This window comes from Schistocerca americana, chromosome 5, assembly GCF_021461395.2.
Source record: "Schistocerca americana isolate TAMUIC-IGC-003095 chromosome 5, iqSchAmer2.1, whole genome shotgun sequence".
Lineage (NCBI taxonomy): Eukaryota > Metazoa > Arthropoda > Insecta > Orthoptera > Acrididae > Schistocerca > Schistocerca americana.
This window is the reverse complement of record NC_060123.1, coordinates 642,573,531-642,597,980: the sequence shown is the minus strand read 5'-3', so window position 1 is coordinate 642,597,980 and position 24,450 is coordinate 642,573,531. Positions and strand designations below refer to the sequence as shown.

General features: G+C 43.7%; 1 protein-coding gene across 1 annotated transcript in view; it reads right to left on the bottom strand.

The window, feature by feature from the left end:
• The window catches only part of LOC124615563 (interleukin-1 receptor-associated kinase 1-like), a 179,955-nt gene extending 157,574 nt beyond the window's left edge, over nucleotides 1-22,381 (bottom strand). Inside the window, exons 1-2 of the mRNA XM_047143540.1 lie at nucleotides 22,140-22,381; nucleotides 15,219-15,404 (exon numbers count right to left, since the gene is read on the bottom strand). Of these exons, the coding sequence (XP_046999496.1) occupies nucleotides 15,219-15,404; nucleotides 22,140-22,248 (295 nt within the window). The 5' untranslated portion in view covers nucleotides 22,249-22,381. The remainder of the gene's footprint in view (nucleotides 1-15,218; nucleotides 15,405-22,139) is intronic.
• Nucleotides 22,382-24,450: the final 2,069 nt, after the last annotated feature.

The following is a 24,450-nucleotide window of genomic DNA, read 5'->3' as shown; positions in this document are numbered from 1 at the left end:
TGAGAAATGGGATCTGAATAGACTAAAGAATGATATGAATAGGTAGACACACAAGGAACAAACTAAAATCGGTACAGTTACGAACAGCAGCAGGCATGTTGAAGAAAAAATGGGAGTCCTTGAAAAGCGACATCCTACAAACAGCAAATGGAAGACAGAAGGCAAAGCATAAAAAAAGGGATAAATGAAAGCATAATAACAAAAATAAATTTAAGATACTAAGGAAGGATACAGGCAATATAGAGCATTGAAGGAATGAAATCAACAGAGAGCCAATAAGGGCTAAACAACAAATCTTGGAGGACCAGTGCAAAGAGGTGAAGGAAATGATCAAGGTAGGAAAGCTGGAATTGTCTATAAATTAACTAAAAATTTCTTTGGAACAGACATATAAAATGCAGTGCAGTCCAAAATGAAGATTGAATAGTTTTACATGAACAGAAAGACACAGTAGAAAGGTGGAAATGATATGCCAAGGGCACTGATCCAGAAAAAGAGGGAGATTGTATCTTGCGCGTTGAGTTGAACCTTACAATTGAGCAGCTAAAATCTGGGAAAGCCACTGGAGTTGATGATATACCTGCAGAACACACCAACGCTGCTGGAAAACAGCTACATGAAGAAGTGTTCCATCTCATACAAGTTATGTATGAAACTGGGGAGCTCCCAGCAGACTTCAAAAAATATATCACAGTACCATTAGAATTATAGGTCTCTCAGTTTGGTAACACATGCCTCGTAGATCTAGATAGAAGGCAGGACAGATGCAATGATCATTGACGACCAGTCTGACTTTACAAGAGCTGTAGGCACATGAGGAGCAATACTCAGCTTATGATTATATCTTGAGAAAAGACTAAAGAGGGGGTCAAGACACACATATTTTCTTCATCGACTTAGAAAAAGCATTTGACATGGTAGACTGGTGACAGCTTTTTTAAGATGCTAAGAGAGATTGGCATAAAGTATAAGGACTGAAGAGTAATGCAGAGACTGTACGAGGAAGCTACTATTAACCAGGGTGTACAACAGCACTGCTTACTCTCCCGTCTTATTCAAAGGATACATTAAGAGGACAATAGATGAAGCTGGGAAGAAACTATGAGCTATAAGAAGATTTGAAATTCATGGAAAGAAAACAGACATACAGAGACTGGTTGATCATAATGCAGTGTGGAAATGCAGAACAATTAGAAGCAATGCTGGCCCTGATGGGGACAACCCTTGGCTCTCCTATACTAGGAAAATTAATAAAGGTAAAACAAAAATCTTAGTGGTGAGCAGACAAAACACTGTTGCTCAATGTCCACTTAACAACGAGCAACTGGAGACTGTCAGTTCCTTTGCCTACCTAGAAAATAAAATTACATCAGACAGACGGTCAAGGAAGGAGATTGCAAGCTGAATCCACTAGGCAAAATCTGCTTTTAACAAGAGAAGAAACCTTTTCACATCCAGCAGCATAGACAAGCGTCTCAGAAACAACCTTATAAAGACATTTGTTTGGAGTGTGCTGCTATTCGGAAGTGAAACACGGGCGCTCTAAGAAGCAGATAAACATAAAATAACAGCCTTCGAGGTGCAGTACTACCATAGAATGCTCAAGATTTCCTGGGTAGACAAGATATCAAACAAAAAGGTGCTCCACAGAGTGGAGGAACAAAAGCCTTGTCTCATGAAGGTAATCTAACACAGAATGAACACATGGGTTGCCCATATGGAGACACTTGATCATATATTTGAAAGTATCATTGAAGGAACATTAGAAAGGAAAAATACAATGGAAGACTGGAAGTATCATATCTGACCTGATCTGATCATGGAGGATACCAGCAGCACCACCTATATAACTCTCAATAGGAAGTGCAAAGACAGAAAAGTATGGTGAACTACCGCTAACCAACCTGATGGTTGAAGCCCTAAGAAGAAGAAGAAGAAGAAGAAGACGATGATGATGATGATGATGACTTGATGTAAACTTTCCCTTAGTGATTCCATCAAGCTCTGACATTATAGCAATCTCTGAGACTGGAAGCTGAAGGTCAAGCAAAATGTCATGAATTAACTAGGGTCCATGTTTGGCAGCAGTCCCTTGACGACTACTTTCAGAGGTTTTATTGTGTACAGATCATGTTGTGTCTACGAATCCAGCATACTCAGTTCCCTAGACAAAAAATCAAACAACTCATATTAATGAGTTTTATTTTTAACAAGACAATTTATAATACTCAACTTTGATTGATGTGTCGCAAGCAAAGGGCAACATACAAAATAATCAGTCTTGTTCTGAATAGACAAACACAAGTCTTTGCTACAGAGAGAGTGCTAAGGAAGTTGCTAACACTAAAGCTGCTATAGAAGTGGGCTGCCACCAGTTGGGCGCAACACGTATGTCCTCTTCACATAGGGGCCACTGCTGTCGCATTGTCGTCCTGGAGGGAGATTATCAGCGTGTGATTGGCTGACGTCTTATCACAGCCATCTCTTCTCTTTTGTTCCCGACTGGCACACCGGCACTAACTTTACGCCTTAACAGATCATGTGTGTACTATTGGATGTTCTACCTGGACAAAAATTCACGGAATGCCAGAAAATGAGTTGCTTCCTTGAACTGATGTAAAACCACCAATGTGACTCCTCATATTAAGGTTGCCTCTCAAGGCAGGTTGGACAATTTTCAGTAGGTCAAAGTACTGAATGCGGACAGCCATGGTAAGCCCATATCATGGCCGCAGCTGCGGCAGCGTGATCTCCATGTCTGGATAAAGGAGACCATAATTAGGGTGCTTTGGGGTGCAGCGAATGCAGAGCACATAAGATATCAGCTGTTGTTGGCAAAAAACTCGCAGTGGTGGAATCCCTGCCTCTACTAGAAGGCTAAGTACTGGGCTAATTCGGAAGGCACAAGTCAGACCACACAGTGGTGGATGGGGTCTAGTATCTGCAATGTCGAAGGCGACGCAGAATCATACACAGGACTTCCATAGTCTAAACGAGACTGGACCAGCGCTTGATACAATCGCAGGAGAACAGAGCAGTCTGCACACCAGGTGGTATTGCACAGACACCTAAGAACATCGAGATGGGACCTGCATGTCCTCTTCAGCTGCCGAAAATGAGGGAGCCATGTCAACCAGGCATCGAAGAACACACCCAAGAAGCAATGGGTGTCCACCACCTCGAGGAGCTGGCCATCGAGGAACAGGTCCGGATGGGTATGGACTGTACAGCGATGGCAGAAATGCATGACACATGGCTTGGCCTCCGAAAACTGAAAGCCGTGGGAGAGAACCCATGAGTGTGCCCGGCAGATTGCCCCCTGTAGGCGGCATTCTGCAGTGCCCATTACGAAGGAGGTGATGTAGATACAAAAACCGTCAGCATACAAAGACGGGGACACTGTCGGCCCAACAGCTATCACTAGACCATTAATGGCTATGAGAAAGAGAGGGACACTCAGCATGGAACCCTGTGGAACCCCATTTTCCTGCCGATGGGGAGTGCTGTAGGAGGAGCCAACTTGGACCTGAAAAGAGCGGCAAGTAAGGAAGTTGCAGATAAAAATGGACAGAGTGACACGAAGACTCCATTCGTGAAAGGTGGTGAGGATGTGATGGCGCCAGGTGGTGTCATAGGCTTTATGCAGATCAAAGAAGACTGCAAGGAGGTGCAGGCAAAGGGCAAAAGCCGACCGGATAGCAGACTCCAGGTGGACAAATTTATCCACTGTAGAGCAGCCGCAGCAAAAACCACTTTGGGTCAATGACAACAGGTTGCGGGATTCAAGGATCCAAAACAGCCACCGACTCACCGTGCGTTCAAGGAGCTTGCAGAGAGTGTTGGTAAGGCTAATTGGACAGTAGCTATCCAACTGAAGAGGTGGCTTCCATGGCTTCAACACCAGAACAACAATGCTTTCCTGCTACTGGGTAGGAAATACTCCCTCACTCCACAGACAGTTGAAGAGTGTCAGTACACGATGATGGCCAGACACTGACAAGTGCTGGAGCACGTGGTTATGTATCCGATCTGCTCCAGGAGCCGTGTCGGGACAAAGGGCAAGGGTGTTGGCGAATTCAGACTTGTTGAATGGGGCATTATAGGGCTCCAAGCAGCGAGAAACAAAAGACAAAGGCAGTTGTTCTGAGCACTCTTTCAGGAGAAGGAACGTGGGCGGATACTGAGCCGATGCCGAAGCTTGAGCAAAGTGTCGAGTGAAATTTTCTGCTACAGAGTCCAAACTGGTAAGGACATCACCATGCACAGAAAGTCCTGCAACCCTGGTGGGAGGACAGTGGCCAAAAATTCTCCTGAGTTTCGCCCAGACTTGTTAAGAGGGGGTGTGTGGTCCTATGGCAGCTACATATCATTCCCAGCAAATCCGTTTCTGAAATTTGATTAGGTAGCGAGCCCGGGCGCGGAGTCATTTTAAAACCAGAAGAAGAGCAGTAGAAAGGTGCCACCTGAAGTGCTGAAGAGCACGGCAGCAGTCTTTTACGGCTGCAGCAATTTCCGGAGTCCGCCAAGGGACCATCTTCTGACGGGGGGAACCTGAGGAAGAAGGGATTGCTGAAACAGCTGCTGAAAGGATGGTGGCAGTCAAAGTCTGTGTAGATTCATCAACATTGTCGTGTGGCAGTACAGGGGGGGATGGTAGCAGAGGAGAAGGCACCCCAATCAGCCTTAAAGATGGCCCACCTGGGAGGGTGACGGAGCGAGAGACACTGAAGGTAGGTCAAAACAATCGGGTAATGGTCGCTGTCACATAAGTTATCGTGGACACCCCACTGAATGGAAGGAAGAAGGCCGGGACTGCAGATGGGGAGGTCAATGGTAGAGAAAGGGCTGTGCGCCACACTAAAGTGTGGGGGAGTGCCTGTGTTTAGTAAACAGAGGTCAAGCCCTGCCAGAACAGCTTCAACTGTCCTGCTCAGGGCAGTAGTCATATGACTACCCCAAAGAGGGTTGTGGGCATTAAATTCTCCTAGTAGCAGGAAGGAGTTGTTGAAGAAGGGTGGCTAGGGTAAGGGATGTGGGTGGCCTGTCAGGTGGGAGGTAGAGATTACAGACTGTGATTGGAGTGGCCAGATGGACCCTAACATCAATGGGTTCCAGAGTGGTATGAAGGGGAACCCATTTACTAACAATGTCCTTGTGGACCAAGATGCACCAGAAGCCCTCAAGGGACCAATTCGGTTCCAACAGAAAGCATGGAACCCACGAAGGGTGGGTGAGTAAGAATTGACAAAATGGGTCTCCTGGAGCATAATACAAGCAGCAGAGTAGAAGGAAAGAAGGGGCTGAAACTCCGGAAGGTGATGCAAATATCCATTACAATTCCACTGGAGGATTCTCAAGCCACAGTCTAAATGGGAAACGAATGGACCGGAGTCAGTCACGCCGCCAAGTCGCCATCCATCACCAATAAGGATGGGGTAATATCCAGACTCTGTTGGTTCACTGACTGGAGGAGGGGAAGGCTGCACCTCTGGGGGTACCATAGGGGCCTTTCCCTTGTTCTTGCATTTCTGCTTCTTCTCTTGGGAAGGAAGAGAAGGGTAGACTTCAGCAAAGGCGGGCACGCAATTACACAGGGCAATCTTGGAGCCCACTGGCCGTGGATCGTGCTGCCAATGTGGTGTAGCAGATCTCTTTTTCAGGAGGGTGCCAGAAAGAGGAGTACTGGGAGGCAGCTCCAGTCCCGGTGGCTGCCGAAGAAGGGGAGCACTTCTCCGGTGGGGGAGGAGGAGCAGCGCCTGAAGGGGTGGGTACGGGTACTGGTGGGGAGAGGGAGGGGGAGTGGGAGAGTGAGGCGGAGGCTGAAGGCACGGGGCAAATGGGGTGGGGCTGGGAAGGGGTGTGGGTAGGAGGGGGAATGGCTAAACTCAAGCAAAAGTAGAAGTCGTAGACACGGGATGAAGCCAGCCATACTTTTGATGAGCCTCAGTGTAGGTGAGACGATCTAAGGTTTTGTACTCTTGAATCCTTTCTTTCACAAACACCGAGCATGCAGGTGAGCGTGAGGAATGCAGTCCATGATGATTTACATGCACTGGTAGGGGAGCACAGGCATTCCCCTCATGGAGGGGGTGCCCACAGTCATCGCAGAGGGGATCAGTGGTGCAGCAGGAAGATGTGTGCTCAAACCGTAAGCATTTGAAGAATCTCATCGGTGGTGGAATATAAGGTTTTACATCACACCAGCGCACCATTACCTTGACCTTTTCTGGGAGGACATCCCCCTCGACGGCCAGGATAAAGACGTCCGTAGTGGTGCGATTGTTTAGAGGGCCTCACTGCACACGGCGGATAAAACGAACCCCTTGCCGCTTGAGGCTAGCACGGAGCTCCTCGTCAGTTTGGAGGAGGAGATCCCAGTGGAAAATAATGCCCTGTACCGAGTTCAAAGATTGGTGGGGCGTGGCAGAAACTGGGACGTCACCGAGACAGTCACATGCACACAGAGCGTCAGATTGGGCAGCAGATGATGTCTTTATGACCAAAGCATTGGACCGCATTTCACTCATCGATTCCACTTCGCCATACTTATCTTCAATCGTCTCCACGAAAAACAAAGGCTTGGTCACGACAAAACTTCCACCATCCGTCCTGGTAAAAACCAGGTACCGAGGGAAAGGTTTCAACCCAAGCCGACGAGCTTGACCCTCCTCCCAGGGGGTGGCCAGGGAGGAGAAGGATCAGAAGAAGGAGTGTCACGTCTGCTACCACTCTTAGAGATGGCCACAGAATGGCCAGGATGGTGAAGCTTTTGTCGGTTCATGCGCAAGGCGTCTGCGCTAGTACCACCCACTCCGATCAGGGGATCGCCCTGTGGGCACCACCCAGCCACAGCAAGGGCCATCTGGCACGGCGGCCATGGCCAGGAGTTCTAGTGCCCCAAAGTGATGAGCATCGACTCCTGGGCATACACAAGGCGCTAACTGCTCAGGTACTAGCAGTGTGATCCCTGTGGTTCCAAGGGTCTCAGCTAAGTGGGCACTTAACAGCCCCACCACATGGACTGGCTACAGTGCAGGTGACCTAGCAGGAAGGGGGGGGGGGGCATGATGCAAAGGGAAAGGGGAGGGGAGGGGGAGAGGAACCTGCACCATGGAAGCTAGGTAGGGAGTTCATCCCCAAATGGCTCACACTGAACAGAAAATTTTGGAAATGGAGGTCAAACCCCAAGGGGACCAAAAATGCCGAAAAGGAGATGGAAACAGCAAACTAAACAATAGCACAGACCAAAACAAATCCAGGAGGATAGCCAAGTCCACTAAGAGGGGAAAAGAGTGGGCAGGGACAAACGATCAAGGATAAGAAGGGAGAGGAACAGGTATGGTAATGCAGCCTTGAAAGGAAAGGAGACTGCAATAGCTCAGGGCCCCATGCGCGCCACACACGTACCCACAGAAGGACTGTGGGCCCCCTGGGAGGGGGGGGGGGGGGGGCTGGCAAATTGCATCTTTATGAGATTTGCCTTAGTCGGTGTCATCAACAGTATCTTGAGTCTGTCTTTTTGCTTGCAGTGGTCTTTTTGGAAGACTGGTTGTCATTATTTGCTGGTGGCCAGTACCATTTGTGGAGTGTGTTGTGTTCTACACTGTAGGGCCCTATCGGCCATGGGAGACCCATGGGACACCCTGGCAAAAGAAGATTAAACTAATCTCCAACTAACCTAACAAGGAAAAGAAAATTTAATCTAAGGAGCAATAAACTATATCCTAATTCTGTCTTTGTGACTTGGAATGCAGGTTTACTCAAAATGAATGTGGCCCTGACACTCATGTTCCCTAACACACATCCTAGGTTCTGGATAGCTCAGAATCACTGTACAAAACGTAACAGAAACCTAGCACATGTAGCTCCATCGCAGATGGCGTCTAAGAGAAGAATGCACAGTGGTGGCTGGCGTGGCACTCATCGTACTTGCTGTTAATATGCATCTTGTGTATGACTTCCAATTGACTTTTGTAATTTTGTCAGTGGATTGCGGGTTCACCCTGTACATTATTTTTTCTATAGTTGCAGAATATGACCTTGTAACGCATCATCCAATTTCTGTAACTTCTTTCTTAATGCAAATTTGATAAAGATCTGAGAAGCTAGCATATCCCAACTGTGTGTCGTCTCCTTACAGATCTGCTCTGCTGTCAACTCATTAAAACTTTGTCATCTTCCCTTCAGTTTATACAGAATCTATCCTACACCTTTTACAGTTTTACCTAGCTATTTTTGATCAATGTGACATATTTCATGTCCTTGTCAAGAAGCCTCTAATTTAATGCAACGGGACTTTCTCCTGAGTGTGCACATCATTTAACATTTACCTCAAATGCTTTTCAGAAAACTGGACAGATGGATTTCACCTGTCAAATAGCATCCACCACATGCAAAATGATTCTTCTTCTTCATTGTATCTGTCTCATGACAATTTCCAACTGGAGGCTCTTCATCATGTCCTGTTCTGGGCATATACTTGTAAGGTATCATGCTTGAAAAAAGATAACTGTTTCATAACTTTTTTTTTTTGTTTTGTTTTGGGGCACAAAAAAACAACTGAGGTCATACGTGCCCAAGTCAGAACTATATAACACAAACACAGAGACAAGGGAAACGACTACATGTCAGTACCAATGGACAGAATAGGAGACAGCTAAGCAAGGCACATGGAAAAAGGCTAAAAAAACACCATACAAAAACAGAGAATAAAACTAAAAATTAAATGGCCTTTGCCATATTGATTCGGTGGATAAAAAGTAAAACGCAGTTGACAGCCCGCGCATCATTCTTTAAAACGGCTGATGAATCAGAAAGCAACCGCAAGCTGGAACGTAAATTGGTAAAAAAAGGGCATTCCAGCAGGTAGTGGCGGACAGGTAAAATTTGGCCGTAATGTGTACAAAGTGGTGGGGCAGCAAAACTGAGCAAATGACAATGGCTAAAAAGGCAGTGCCCAATATGCAGCTGAGTTAAAATAATCACCTCCCATCAGGAGAGCTGAGAGGAGGTCATTCTAGGTTCCAGGAGAGGCTTAATAAGTCGAAGCTTATTCCCGTGAAGGGAGGACCATTGGTGATGCCAAAGGGACACCACCACCTGACAGATGGCAACGCAGACATCATCGGAGGGAATAGAGGTACTCACGGGCTGAGGTATGAGGACTGCAGCCTTAGCAGCCTCGTTTCCTGGCAGACTGACATGACCGGGGACCCACAGAAACATGACATTGGCTACACCAAGAGTGAACAAGTGACAGATTTCCTGGACCTGCTGCACTACAGAATGAGCAGTGTACAGCGTACAGAGACTTTGGAGGGCACTGAGTGAGTCTGAACAGAGGACACAATTGAGAAGGCTGTGTCACCGGATGTACTCCGTGGCCTGATACAAGGTGAAAAGCTTGGCTGTAAATACCGAGGAGTGTGCCAGAAGCCAATATTGAAAGACTTGGGTGCCAATGATGACGGCACACCTGACTCAACAGTCAGTCCGAGAGCCATCGGTGGTACTATCGCTAAGTTCCATGCGAAGGTCATGAAACTGAAGGCGATAGACCGAGGCTGGAGTAGTGTCCTTAGAAAGCAAATGAAGACCAAGGTTAACAGGGACCACGTCGTCAGGAATACAGGGTGGTGAAGGGTTCACACTGACTGGGAAAGCTGCAGGTAGCGTGAACTTAAGCCACCATAACAAGTGGCGAAAGCAGACTCCAGGAGGCAACAGGGAAGAGGGATGAGCCCCATACTAACCGTCTAAGGAATCATCAAAGAAGGAGACATAGGAAGGGTGGCCATGCATTGCAGACAAACGGCATGCATACTTGCTGAGGAGAGAGTCACAGCGGTTAGGACAATGGTAATTCAGCAGCTTCGGCATACAGACTCTCAACCGGGTTGGTATAAAAGACGCCCGTGGAAAAATGGATGCCATGATGACGGATAGTGTTGAGACAGCATAAAAGGGATGGATGTGCAGATGCATAAACAAAGCACCCATAGCCAAGTTTCAAACGGACAAGGGACATGTACAAACAGAGGACAGTGGTTCGATTGGCACCCCAACCAGTACCATTGAGGACACGTAGGACATTAATGGACTGCGTACAGCCGGCAGCCAGAAGACATGGGACGACCAAGGGAGTTTCCTATTGAGCATGAGCCCCAGAAATTTTGTAGTGTCAACAAGTGGAAGGGCAACAGGTCCAAGATGTAGAGGTGGTGGGAGAAACTTTTTGTGCTGCCAGAAGTTCATACTGACAGTTTTGTCAGTGGAAAAGCGAAAGCCACTGGCGATGCTCCAGGAGTGAAGGCAATCAAGACAGTGCTGAAGATGCCGCTCAGTGAGACAGGTCTGTGGAGAACTGCAATAGATGGCAAAACCATCGACAAAAAGGGAGCCAGAGACGCCCGTGGGGAGACAGGCCATTATAGGTTTAATGGCGATAACAAAGAAGGATAATACTGAGGAAGGAAACCTGAAGCACACCATTTTCCTGAATAAAGGTATCCGACCAGACAGAACCCACACGCTCCTTGAAAACTCGGTCTTGAGGAAATGCCCAAAGAAAACAGGGCAGGCGCCCATGGAAGCCACATGTATGAAGAGTATGGAGGATACCAATTATCCAGCAAGTGCCATAGGCCTTCTCCTAATCGAGTAACATGGCCACAGTCTGGGATTTTGGCAGAAAACCATTCATAACATGAGTGGACGAAGTAACAAGATGATCAACTGCAGAACGCCGTGCTCGAAATCCACACTGTGCATTCGTGAGTAAATTGCAAGACTCGAGCCAACACATCAGCCGAGCACAAATCGTATGTTCCAGCACCTTGCAAATGCAGCTGGTAAGAGAGATGGGGTGGTAGCTAGAAGGAAGGTTTTTGTTGTTACTTGGCTTAGGTATGGGTTTGACGGTGGCTTTACGCCAGCGTCCAGGAAATGTGCCCTCAGCCCAGAAGCAGTTGTACGTGTTAAGACAAAGTGCTTGCCCACAAGAGAGAGGTGATGCAACATCCGACTGTGCGTAGCATCTGGCCCTGGGGTGGAGGACCAGGATGAACTGAGAGCATGAACTAGCTCCCTCATAGTGAAGGCAGCATCGTAGCACTCACGATTCGGAGAAGAGAATGGTATCACCCGAGCCTCCTCTACTTGTTTCCAATGTATGAAGGCAGGGTAATAGTGGGAAGAGCTTGAAACTTCCGCAAATGGCGCCCCAAGGTGTTGGAGGTAGCAACAAGATCCACAATGACATCGGCACCTACTGTCAGACCAGAAATGGGGGAATGGATCTTGGTTCCAGAGAGCCCTTGGAGGTTGGCCCACACAGAGGAAGGCATGGAGCTATTAAAAGAACTCGTGATTGAAACCCAACTACCTATTTTGCTATCCCGAAGAACTCGACGACAATTTGCATGCATCTGTTTACAATGAATGCAGTTTGCCAGCGTAGGCTGGCAGTTAAAAACACGGAGAGCACGTCTCCGTGAGCGAACTGCATCGCGGCATGCCTCAGTCCACCAAGCAACTGGGACACGACGTGGTAAAGAGGAAGTGTGAGGAATATAGTCCACCTGGTCATCACAATTGAGGAAATCTTGTTCTGTGAACGTCGCCAGAGAGGAGTAAAGCTGCCAGTCAGCTTTAGTAAATTGCCATTTGGGCATGCATGTGGATGGAATAGGAGTCAGCAGCTCGAGCAGGCATCAGAAAGAACGGACCACTCAAAACGATGGGCAAGCTGGGCAGTGCAAAAGGATAGGTCCAAATGGGAATAGGTGTGTGAGGAGTCAGAAAGGAAAATGGGTGCTCCAGTGTTAAGGCAGAAGAGGTTGAGTTGGTTAAGAATGTCAGCCAAGAGGGTGCCTCTCTGGCAAGTCCTGGGAGAACCCCAAAGGGGTTTATGGTCATTAAAGCCACCAAGTAGCAAAAATGAGGAAGGTAGCTGCCCAATAAGCTGAAGGAAGTCTGCCCTGGTGACACCGAAGGATGGAGGTACATAAATGGTACAGAGGGAGAAAGTCAGGTGGGGAAGGAAAAGGTGAACAGCAACAGCTTGAAGACAGGTAGTCAGGGAGATGGGTTGACTACAAAGGTCATCCCATATAAGCAGCATGACGCTCCCACGAGATGGGATGCCGACCTCAGGAGGAAGGTCAAAATGAATCGGCAAGTAATGTGGAAGCCCAAAACAGTCTCGAGGGCACAATGTCATTTCCTGAAGGCAGATTACAAGGCGATGCTGTGATGCTAGAAGAAGATGTAAATCCTCTTTGTGGGACCGAAGGCCACGAACGTTCCATTGGAGGACAGTCATAGGATGAAGAGATGTAGGGATGTCAACCCGGTGGCTGATGGAGAGTCACTACTACCCCTGCTCCATGGGGTCCTCAGAAGCATCGGCATGTTTGTGCGGTCAGTCTGTGGAGTCCAACGGTGAAAAATGGTTGGTGGTGCACACCGGCCAGCTGGGCTAAGTAACCACGTGGTGACACCATCAAGCAGGATGTTTGATTTTGTGAAGGAGAAGACCATTTGTCTTTAGTGGACTTCTGTGAGTCCTTCTGGTAAGAGGAAGACTTGGGTGTTGTTTGGCTGGAGGGACGGAGGAAATCTTCTCGGGAGTACTCCTTCTGTCCTATCCTGCCAGCCAGTTGTGTAGAGGGTAGCTTCGCCCTTTAGGCGAGAGTTTGACAGTTTGTTGCACATCGGGACGGGGGTATGGCGATGCTACCTTGACACTGGGGGACTTCACATCCTCAGAGCCAAATTTGAGGTCGCATGTCTGCGATGCCATGTCCTTCGTGGAGCGAGGGGTAACAAGAACTGAACTATAGGGGCCAGATGGGAGAACAAAGAGTTTGCGACTAGCCAGTAACTTGCGAGCTACTGGGTAAGGCACTTTTTCCTTTACCCAAATCTCTTGAACAGCCTGCTCATCTAGATACAAAGGACAATCCCAGGAGGAGGCATCATGGCCACCATTGCAGTTGATACAGTGGGGAGGAGGAGGCAGACATTCGCCATCGTGTGCATCCCTGCCACAGGTTACGCATTTGGCAGGGTGTCATTTTAGTGTGATTGAATGGATGACATTGGTAGCAGAGCACCAGATTCAGAATGTAAGGCCAGACTGTGATGATTTCGTAGCCTGCTTTAATCTTGGACGGCAGCACTACCGTGTCAAAGGTGAGGAAAAGAGTGTGGGTGGGCACCAAGGAGGAATCAACCTTTCTCATTACACGACGGACGGCAATGAGACCCTGATCAGAGAGGTAAGATTGTATTTCAGCCTCTATTAGACAGTCAAGCAGCCTGGTGTAAATTACACCACGGGAAGAATTCAAAGTTCTATGTGCCTCGACATGAACAGGGTAGCCGTGGAGAAGTGAGGCAGCATGTAAGTGTTGTGCTTACGTTTATGTTTCATTGATGTTGCTGGATAGGATGAATGACTCATTGCGAGGAAACCCCCAATGATTGGCAGTGTCTCCCATGGCGCGCTCCTTCACAAGGTCCCTTCGCCTTATGTGATTGTTCACACCTCAGGTCACACTTCCTGAACATCTGACAGAGGACTCAATGGGCAATTTGGGAAGGTTACGGTTCAAGCAATCACCCCTCCCTGGGCCTGGTCTGTACCAGGGGGTACTTGTGAACCCTACCCTTCGACCCTGGGCTGGGAATTACGCGTTACCCAGTCACCTTTTACGCGTCAGACATGTGGCGGCCTTCAGGAGCGCACAGGGAGGAAAAAGAAAAAAGAGGATCCTCAAACGCCGAGGTGGAGGAATGAGAGGAGACGGGAAACAGATAAAGGAAAAGGGAGCAAAAAAAAAGTTGAGACTGTTTGCGGGTCAGCGACAGAATGCAGAACATTCTCAATAATACCACAGACGTGCTCCCGAAGGGAGGGGAAAAAGAAAAGCAAGAGGATAGACATGCAGCACAGAAGAGAAAATGTGCTGCAAAGGCTGGGGCCCCCTTGGTAGCCAAGCACAAACCCGCCAAAGAGTGGCAAGCCCCCTGGTGGGGTTTCATGACTGGGATGACTATTAATTTTGTCATGTCTGAGCTTAGTATGTGTTCCACAAGCCTTCAAATAGATACAAAATAATAAAATTGCTCTATCATTTATCACACTTGGGCCTTTGAATCTTGCTACTATTTCCAGACATCTGCGGCAATTTGCTTTAAGTTATGTAGGACTCCAATTCTCAGCACACACACACAAATAAAGCTAATGTTTTAATATGCTAAGGTCAAGGCTAGGAGTAACAATCAATGATCAAGAAACAGAAGCAGTACACTGACAGCAGTCATTTCCCGTTGTATGGATGAGTCTGTCTGAGCATGTCATTATTAGGACGGTACTCTCATTGTTTAACACATTAGATAAAACATACAAATCGAGTAATGTAGTACAGAGCTAATGCAAATGCATGAGTAAAAGGTATATTATCACCATTTTGAACAAATCTACAGGGCATTCCACCTAATGGTGAGAGTTAAATTTATATCATTACAGACTTTAAAATAACAATACCAGAGACTGAAAGTTGCTACTCACCATATATTGGAGATGCTGAGTTGTGATAGGCACAATAAAAAGATTCACACTATTATAGCTTTCGGCCATTAAGGCCTTTGTCAGCAGTAGACACACACACACACACACACACACACACACACACACACACACACACACGACTGCAGTCTCAGAGAACTGAAACTACACAATTCTCCGAGACTGCAGACATGTGCAAGTTGCATTTATGTGCGTGTGTGTATGTGTGTCTACTGCTGACAAAGGCCTTAATGGCCAAAAGCTATAAGTGTGCGAATCTTTTTGCTGTGCCTATAATGGCTCAGCATCTCCACTATATGGTGAGTAGCAACTTATATGGAATACAGTAACCGAAGAACTTAATGTAATGTGGACTAAATGCTCATCTCATAAACTCTCAAACTCCACAAACACATAAAATACCATTTCTGATTTGAAACACAATAAAGTTCAAATTTTACTCAAAATACAAAATAACTTTACCAAGCAGCTATGGGAGAATTCTTTGTCAAAAAATAGTATTTTTATGTGCCACATGCACAAGCAGCTGTGTTACTTTACTTCACCACCGGTGACAGACAATATTTCAAAAGTCTCCGTTATCTTTTCATTGGAGAAGAGACAATAATTTAGGAACATTACTTACCAAATGGTTTCAAGATCATCATTGCTCTGTAGTAACACATTTTTGACAGCAGAGCAAACAGTTCCAGTATAGTATGGTTTTGGTGACCCCATCTGTTGAGCAGTTCCTCAGAAGGTGACAAACCTCTTACAAAAAATCTCCGTAATTCATGGATTGTCATCATGTCAAAATTCATATGTTTTCCACCTAAAACAAAATACATAACCATAAAAATAATTTATACATAACTTACGTCTGTCATGATTTGATATCTTATGCCTTCTATGAGGGCTATCCAGAAAGTAATAGATGTTTTGGTCTATTGTGGTAGTGGGCAAGGCTACAGCTACCATAACTTTCCAACAGTCTGTACACATCCAGCAGTGTGTAGCGTGTGGTCTGTGTCTCTCCTACTTTGCTTTCTGTGACACATTAAAATGTCTGCTGCAATAGATAACCCTGCCTCTTTTAAGGTGCATTCTGTGATTAGGATTTTGTTGGCAAAAAAACTGCAAACCAACTGAGATTTATTGTGCCCTTTGTGATGTGCACGGAAAAGGAATAATGAGTGAAAGCTGAGTGAGGCAATGGAGCAACGATTTTAAAAATGGCTGTACCAATGTTTATGATGAGGACCGCAGCAGTAGGCCTAGTATTGTGACTGATGAACCGGTGATGAAAATCAATGACAAAATTTGCGAAAATCATTGTTCCACAATTACGGAACTTTTGCAACATTTTCACCAAATTTCATGGAGTTTGTTGCACGGAACTGTGGTTATCACAAATTTTGTGTTATGTGGAATCCCAAAATCCTAACGAAAGGCAACAAAAAATGAAGACTAGCTGCAGCATAGACATTCCTCAAAGATTACGAGAAAAATGGTAACAAAGTTATCAATCGTATCATAACTGGGGATGAGACTTGTGTGAAGCATGTCAACTGCGAAACAAAAAAGCAGCCAATGGAATGAGGACACACAAATTCTCCAAAGAAACCAAGGAAGCATTTTCAAATGCTATCAGCAAGAAAGATCATGAATACTGTACTTTGGGACTCCAAGGAAGTGAGTCTCGTTGGTTTCCTTGAATGAGGTACAACAATTAATTCAGACAGGTTTTGTCAAACACTTTCAAATTTACGATGGGAAATACAAAACAAATGCTGGGGAAAACTTAGTACAAAAGTTTTGTTTTTTTCATGACAATGCACATCTACACGTGGCCAGTCGTACCTGAGGAGTTTTGGATGGGAGATGTTTGATCATCCACTATGGTTGGTTGGCTAGTTGGTTGGATGATTAAAAGGACCAAACTACTAGGTCACCAGCCCTTTTTCCTCAAACAGGCATGTCTACATGACTGCACATCAGAGATAGCATAATGCACAAAACCCAGGGGAAGAAAAACCCCAAGGTCCAACAAAGGTCAACAAAGATTGGATAAGGGACAAAAAAAGAAGAAAGGGGGGATATAGGAAAAAAGGCAGGTGAGATCATCCACTATATGGGCAGGATTTGGCACTGAACACCTACCACCAATGACGATATGGCTCACTACACAATGCTTTGATATTGACGTCAAACTGCAGTCCACTATAAAGCAGTGATGGCAATTGCAGGTAGCAGATTTCCACAGATATGGTACTGAAAAAATTGTGCCATGGTATAAGAAGTGCCTCAATTTGAATGGAGATTACGAATAAAAGTAACTTAAATGTGTGTAATAAATTTTGGTTTTCCATATTGTTAATTTTTTATTTCAAAATGTCTGTTACTTTCTGGATAGCCACTGTATAGTCTTTTCGTCCAGAAATAGTACCACACAATTCTTCTCTATTTGTATTCATAGTATCTTCAATTAAATATACACAAATTGTATTACCAGCAGATGTCAACAGTGTGTGCAGTGCAAAATGTAAGTTACTTGGCACACATTGTGGTAATATTTCTGCAGAACTGACAAAAAGGGAGGTGCATGACTAATTCTCGCCAGAGATGGTGTACAGTGTAATGTCATACTTAAAACCAAATGCCTGAACTACGAAAAACATTTTGAACATGCAGCAATAGAAATAAGTACACAAAGCTTTTAGTTATATGGTTCTACTGATCACCTGATGGTAGCATACCAATGTTCATTTCAAAACCAGACACAGTACTACACCTCTGCATCTCAAATTATCCTAATATTTTGCTTTGTGGGTGACCCTAACATTGATCTTTTAAAAGATCTGCAGCTCGGCAATAACTACTGAATGTGTTAAAATGCTTTAACACAGTAAATATGAACCACAGACCTACAAGAATAACAGCGATTAGTTCCTCTACTATTGAAAGCTTTTTTATTAACACCAATAAATTATTATGCACAATAAACAATATTTTCAATGGTATATTCAATCACAACCGCTTGAGATTGAATATACACTATGTGATCAAAAGTATCCGGACACTTGGCTGAAAATGACTTACAAGTTTGTGGCACCCTCCATCGGTAATGCTGGAATTCAATATGGCGTTGGCCCACCCTTAGCCTTGATGACAGCTTCCACTCTTGCAGGCATGCATTCAATCAGGTGCTGGAAGGTTTCTTGGGAAATGGCAGCCTACTCTTCATGGAGTGCTGCTCTGAGGAGAGGTACCAATGTCGGTCGACAAGGCCTGGCACGAAGCCGGCATTCCAAACCATAACAAAGGTGTTCTACAGAATTCAGGTCAGGACTCTGTGCAGGCCAGTCCATTATAGGGATGTTATTGTCGTGTAACCTCTCCGCCACAGGCTGTGCATTATGAACAGGCGCTCAATCGTGTTGAAAGAGGCAATCGCCATCCCCGAATTTCTCTTCAACTGTGGGAAGCAAAAGGTGCTTAAAACATCAATCTAGGCCTGTGCTGTGATAGAGCCATGCAAAACAACAAGGGGTGTAAGCCCCCTCCATGAAAACAATGCCACACCATAATACCACTGCCTCCGAATTTTACTGTTGGCACCACATACACTGGCAGATGACGTTCACTGAGCATTCACCATACTCACACCCTGCCATCAGATCGCCGTATTGTGTGGCGTGATTCATCACTCCACACAATGTTTTTCCACACTGTTCAATTGTCCAATGTTTACGCCGCTTACACCAAGTGAGGCATCGTTTGGCATTTACCGGTGTGATGTGTGGCTTATGAGCAGCCGCTCGACCATGAAATCCAAGTTTTCTCACTTTCCACCTAAATGTCATAGTGTTTGCAGTGGATCCTGATGCAGTTTGGAATTCCTGTGTGATGGTCTGGATAGATGTCTGCCTATTACACATTATGACCCTCTTCAAATGTCAGCAGTCTGTCAATCAAGAGGTGAGGTTGGCCTGTAAGCTTTTGTGCAGTAAATGTCCCTTCACGTTTCCACTTCATGATCCCATTGGAAACAGTGGACCTTGAGATGTATAGGAGTGTGGAAATCTCGTGTACAGATGTATGACATAAGTGACACCCAACCACATACCATGTTTGAAGTCTGTGAGTTCCGCAGAGTGCCTCATTCTGCTCTCTCACAATGTATAATGACTACTGAGGTCGCTGATATGGAGTACCTGGCAGTAGGTGACAGCACAATGCACCTAATATGAAAAACGTAGATTTTTGGGGGTGTCCGGATACTTTCGATCACATAGTGTAGCTGTGCTAAATATAAGTAAGCGGAGAGAAATATACCAAGAGGACAATATAAACAATGTAGCCACTTTCATACATTTGCTGCATAAGACTGACTGGAGGTGTGTTTATAGTGCCTGTGATGTTGACAATAAGTTATTGGTGGTGGTGGTGGTTTGTGGGATTGAAGGGATGAGACTACTAGGGCCATCGGTCCCTTTTTCCATGAACTTTAAACACCCACAAGGAATAGAAACAAACAATGGAGATGACAAGAGATGACACAGGACAAGAAAGACAGAGACCAGACAAAAGGAATTAAAATTACACCGAGTGTGACAGTGGTTGGCCGACAATTGAGGGGGTGGGGGGACGGTTGCATTAAAGAAAGACATTGAAGCAATTCAGAAGCATGGCATTAGATTTGTTACCAGTATCTTTCATCCACAAGTGACTGTTAATGAAATTCTCCATAAATTTAAAAGTTAATTCCTAGATGGAAGATGATGATCTTTTCATGACACACTAGTGAGAAAGTTTATATAAGCAGCATCTGTGACAGACTGCACAACAATTCTACTACCATCAACACACATCTCATGTAAGGACGGCAAAGATAAAAAAAATAAAATAATAATAAACAGGGCTTCAACAGAAACATATAGACAGTCACTTTTCTTCTCCTTGTTCAGTTCCCGAGTGGAAGAGGATAGAGAAAAACTAACAGTGATACACGATACCCTCTGCCATGCAATAAATTGTGGTTTGTGGAGCATGTATGTAGACGCAGATGATAATTATACCAAATTTGTTATCATAATACAATGAAAATAAATGGCTTTAATGTACAGACTTAGACAATATATAAAGAAAGTTGTAAATACGGAAGCGTCCGATCCCGCCCGTCTGCTTTGACCCATGACGTCACAAATATGGCGGAAACGACCATAAACCACGATCCCAGTATGGTACGTACACATTATGAGGACGAAAATACATCAAAAAACAAACACACACAGTTTCCACAAAAAGCCTAATGACACTAATGAGACAAGCATGGGAAATAAGGGGTTTTTGGGTGGGGGCAAACTAAATATAAACAAATTTAGACACCCACCCCCATACAAAACCACACAAAACGACGAAAAAAATCGACATCACAAAACTCCCCAAATACCACTAAACACAGTATCATCTGGAATCGGACACTTCCCTTGACCTATATAGCTCAACAGCAGCTCCCGATCCCATAAATTAGGATCAAACACTTCCCTTGGCCTATATAGCCCAAAAACATCTCTCGATACCAATATCAACATACACAGCCACACATTGGGATCGAACACTTCCCTTGACCTGCGCACTGTTAATTTTATCCGTCATAGCCACTAAAGAACATAAACAACAACAGATTAATTTTAGTAAAATTACCACACAATGTACAGCGAACAACACTAAATTAACCTTCACACAAAATCATTAACTCACTGAAATGAATTCCACTAAAACACAGCCAACACTCGAACAATTCTGGATAATGAGCAAAAGCAAACTGAGCCCATTACACCACGCAAACGAAAACCCTGAACATACCACCAGAGAGCACAACAAACCACAACACGACGACATCCACAAACATGCCACACTCACAAACCAAACTCCGCACCGTCATGACGTCACATACAACACCCTTACGTCATGGGTCAAAGCCGACAAGCGGGATCGGACGCTTCTGACGACCCAGAAATTTTTATGAGGGTGGGGCAAGTGGTTGGCCACGGCCTAGCTGAAGGATCCAGGAAACAGCCTGGCATTTGCCTGATGTGACTTAGGCCTAGGATAACCACTGAAAACTTTACCAGGTTGTTTATAAGTGACTGACCTCTTTGGAACCACTATGAGCAATTAATCAACGAAATTTATGGACAATGACTTCTAAGAATCTTCATTTCTGTGAAAACTGTTACCTGGGAAGTCAGTTCCATTTACTTCACTGTTTTTATTCATTTCATGTTTCTAGTGTTTCAGAATGTTTTGTTCTTCACCATTTGTCTGTTTATATTTTCATACTAATATGATGACAAATACTGTATCACTATCAGATGAAGCCTGGTTGTACAAATACATTTTTCTGACAGCATACTGGACAATTTATTGACACTTATTGTAAGTCTTGGTTACAACATGTTATGTGAATTAGGTGCAGATTTCCCTTCCCAGCAAAAGAAACATTAAAATCAGTTCTTATCCATACCTTGTTCCTCCTCCTGATTTATTTACAAATAATTTTTTAAGCAAAACAGCACTCAAAATTTCTGAAGGAAAATATCTGAAAAGTAATAAATTTTTCAAATTAATACTGTGTTTTGTAAATGTCTTCCCACCATCTTTCACATTGGTTTTCATACTTTTCATGACCGAGTCATTACTGTGTTTGTATTACAAACTACTTTCCTTTTTTGCTCTGAACCCAACTGCTAGACATGTAATATACTAACAGCTTTCAAAAATGAAGTTTAATACAGGTCTATATCAGTTTTCCAGTGGTTGTTGCACAATGATCTTGAATCCCTATTGCGGTATAATCCAAGGCTAGATATCAAAAACTCTACATGTCAAAGTCATTGTTCTGACATTCATAGTTTCATACTAATAATAAACAGTCAAGATGTAAACAAAGCCTTTAATAAGTTGATGATCATGTTATTCCATGAAAAGAAATAGTTTACTCTTAACCACTGCAGTGCTTTCAAACACAAAATAGTTATCAAAGTCTGATTAAATCTAGATAATCTTACTAACATTTCAAGTGTTTGACGAATCTTAAGGTATTTAATGTTAGTAGCCTTTAAACAGTTGGTACTACCAGCTCGGATTTTTTTCCCCTCCTCCTAGGTTCACTCTTTTAGAAAAACATTTAAAAAGTTGTTCAAAACAGTATTAGCAAATTTTACTGGTTTCTGTTCAAACAGAGATTTTTTGCACTTAGTCAGTCCCCTTCCATAATTCTACATAACATTATATTAGCTTGTATATGTATCAATTGCCGCCTTACTTTTATTGATACGGCTTCTAATGTTTTAACGGTAGAAACCATTTTTCTTCACCGTTATTGCTATGTTCTGTCAGTTTCCCTCTCTACATACTAGGATACTATTTATTTAAAACAAACTGGTATACATTGCACTACATTCACAAAGTTCATTATCTTATCGATATACATGTCTTAGGGTTGTAGGACGCTAAACTTATGTACTTCCTGTTCTTGCCGCCTCCAGAACAGGGAACTTACCAAGCTCTTCCCACTTGTCATTGTGATCCAACAAACGGCACAGCTCTTTGTGTTCATAGTACGGTAGTTGGTAAATATATTTAACTTCTCTCGAATTTGTACTGGTCATTTTGTCATCTGTTTACACTTGTTACACAACCACAACCTAAATTCAAAATATACTTCTCTCACCGCACACTAACACAATACTCAACAGTCAACTACTCTCACTGCAACAGCTGTTTTCACTCAATCTGCTAAGAAGGCGGTAACCACTGTCATTCGTTTAGAAGGCAGTGGATACTGTTACGCTAGGTATCTAACATAATTAATGTCGACACCAGTCAAACGGCGCCCCTCTGGTTACAGAATCACAAAAAATTAAATTCTGACGTTAAAGTAAAGCAATAGATAATGATGGTCCCGAAAGGTCAGTGTAGTAACAGTTCAATCAACACCAAAAATCGTAAGGTATGCGAAATAAAATAGACACTGAAGCTCTTAAAGGTGAAATAAAATTCTTGCAAGAGGAAAATGTGAGAGTCAAAAGGGAAAAAATATTGGTTGCAGATAAAAGTGTAGTTATCGTTGACGAAACACAAAAGGTACGTGTGCTTAATATGAATGACTTCAGTAGGGAGATAGAAACTACAATTAATAAACAACGTGCAAAACCAATAGACAAATAAAAAAGGACCAACATAAAGTACAAAAATAGTGCGCACAGTGTTAAACAAATTATCGAAAATGCATTTCTAAAAATCGGCATTATATACCTCAAGAAATAACACCTTCAAGTTGAAAAACGATGCTCTCCCAGAGTTAAGAACTAATCAGCTAAATAACCATTTGGAAAACGTTTTGGAAGCCAAATAGCCAAAAGAACGTGTTAATTATAATGCTAATTACAAATCAGTTTTTACCCACTGAGAGACAAATTCCCTTCATAGCTGTGCTGAAACAAGATATGTGACTGAAACAGCAAAAAACGTGTTTGCATCCTCAAGAATAACAATATGTGTCACTACCCACAGAAGATCAGTAATCAGTAAGCGATAAATATACAGACAAAATAAAATGCCATGTCAGAGGACAGTGTTATAGGTTAGCAACAATATTTATTAATCCTAATAAATTTATACATAACAATAATTCCTTTTCGCACAGGATGGTCTGTAATTTAACAGATATGGGTTGATAAAATTAATCAAGAAGTTTATTAGCATGTGCAAAATTGTAAACAGTAAGTGAAACAATATGTGAGCGATGGGTGCGACAAGCTGCCTAAAGGAATAAAATATTTAAAAAAAAAACACTTAAGAAAAGCTATTCTTAAAATCATAGGTAAAAGTAAAAGCACATTTTTGACGCATTTAAACATAAATGACTTATGTAGAAAACAAAAAAAGCAAGAAAGATGGCAGAGAGGCAAAAATTGACGATATAAAAAAATTTCTGTCAAAATGGAAAGTATTACAGTATATTGTCTAAATGAACACTTAACACTAACAAAAGATAGCATGAAATTCCTCAATAAATTGGAGAACTATGTTGCAGACAGTAGTTATAGTAGTTATAACAAAATTCGTGGGGGTTGCTGAATACTTATGAACAAATCTTTAACATGCGAGGAAATAGATGATTTTAATTTTCTAAATGATGAGGCTGTACTTGTAAGTTGCTTCATAGATTAGAGGGACAAAATATTCTAATAATTCCACTTTATAGAATCCCATGTAAATAAGTAACAAAAGAGTCTCAAAGAAACTGACAAAAGATAAAAAGAAAGAGATTATAATAGTTGCTGATTTTAACATATACATAATAAATGTGTTGATTAGCACAGTTTGATAACCTGATAAAGCATGTAGTGGTTTCATAGTATTTGTGCAGTGCAGTGTGGCCCGAAAAGGTATTGCATATTGTATAGATGGTACAGCTGTATGAATGATTGCAGGTGACTCACCATACATCTAACTTCTTAAACAGTTCCAAGAGATCACCAGACAGCTACTGACCCTAACACCCACACGCCACTCGACAGTACACAACATCCTCACCACTCCTGGAACGCCAATCCATGTCCGACCACGCCACTGGACACCTGAGAAGCTGAGAGTAGCTAAGCAATAATTGTCTTCCATGCTGGTGCAGAGTATCTGCAGAACATCAAGTATGAGTAGAAGTTGGGCATCAGCACTACATGTAATGCCTAAGAAGATCAATGGATCATGTCCATGTGGTATTATCATCAGGTAAAATCAAGGACAATCCCAGATTGATACTTGGTACCACACATTGAGGACTGCAGGTTTAACGCCTACGGTAAGCC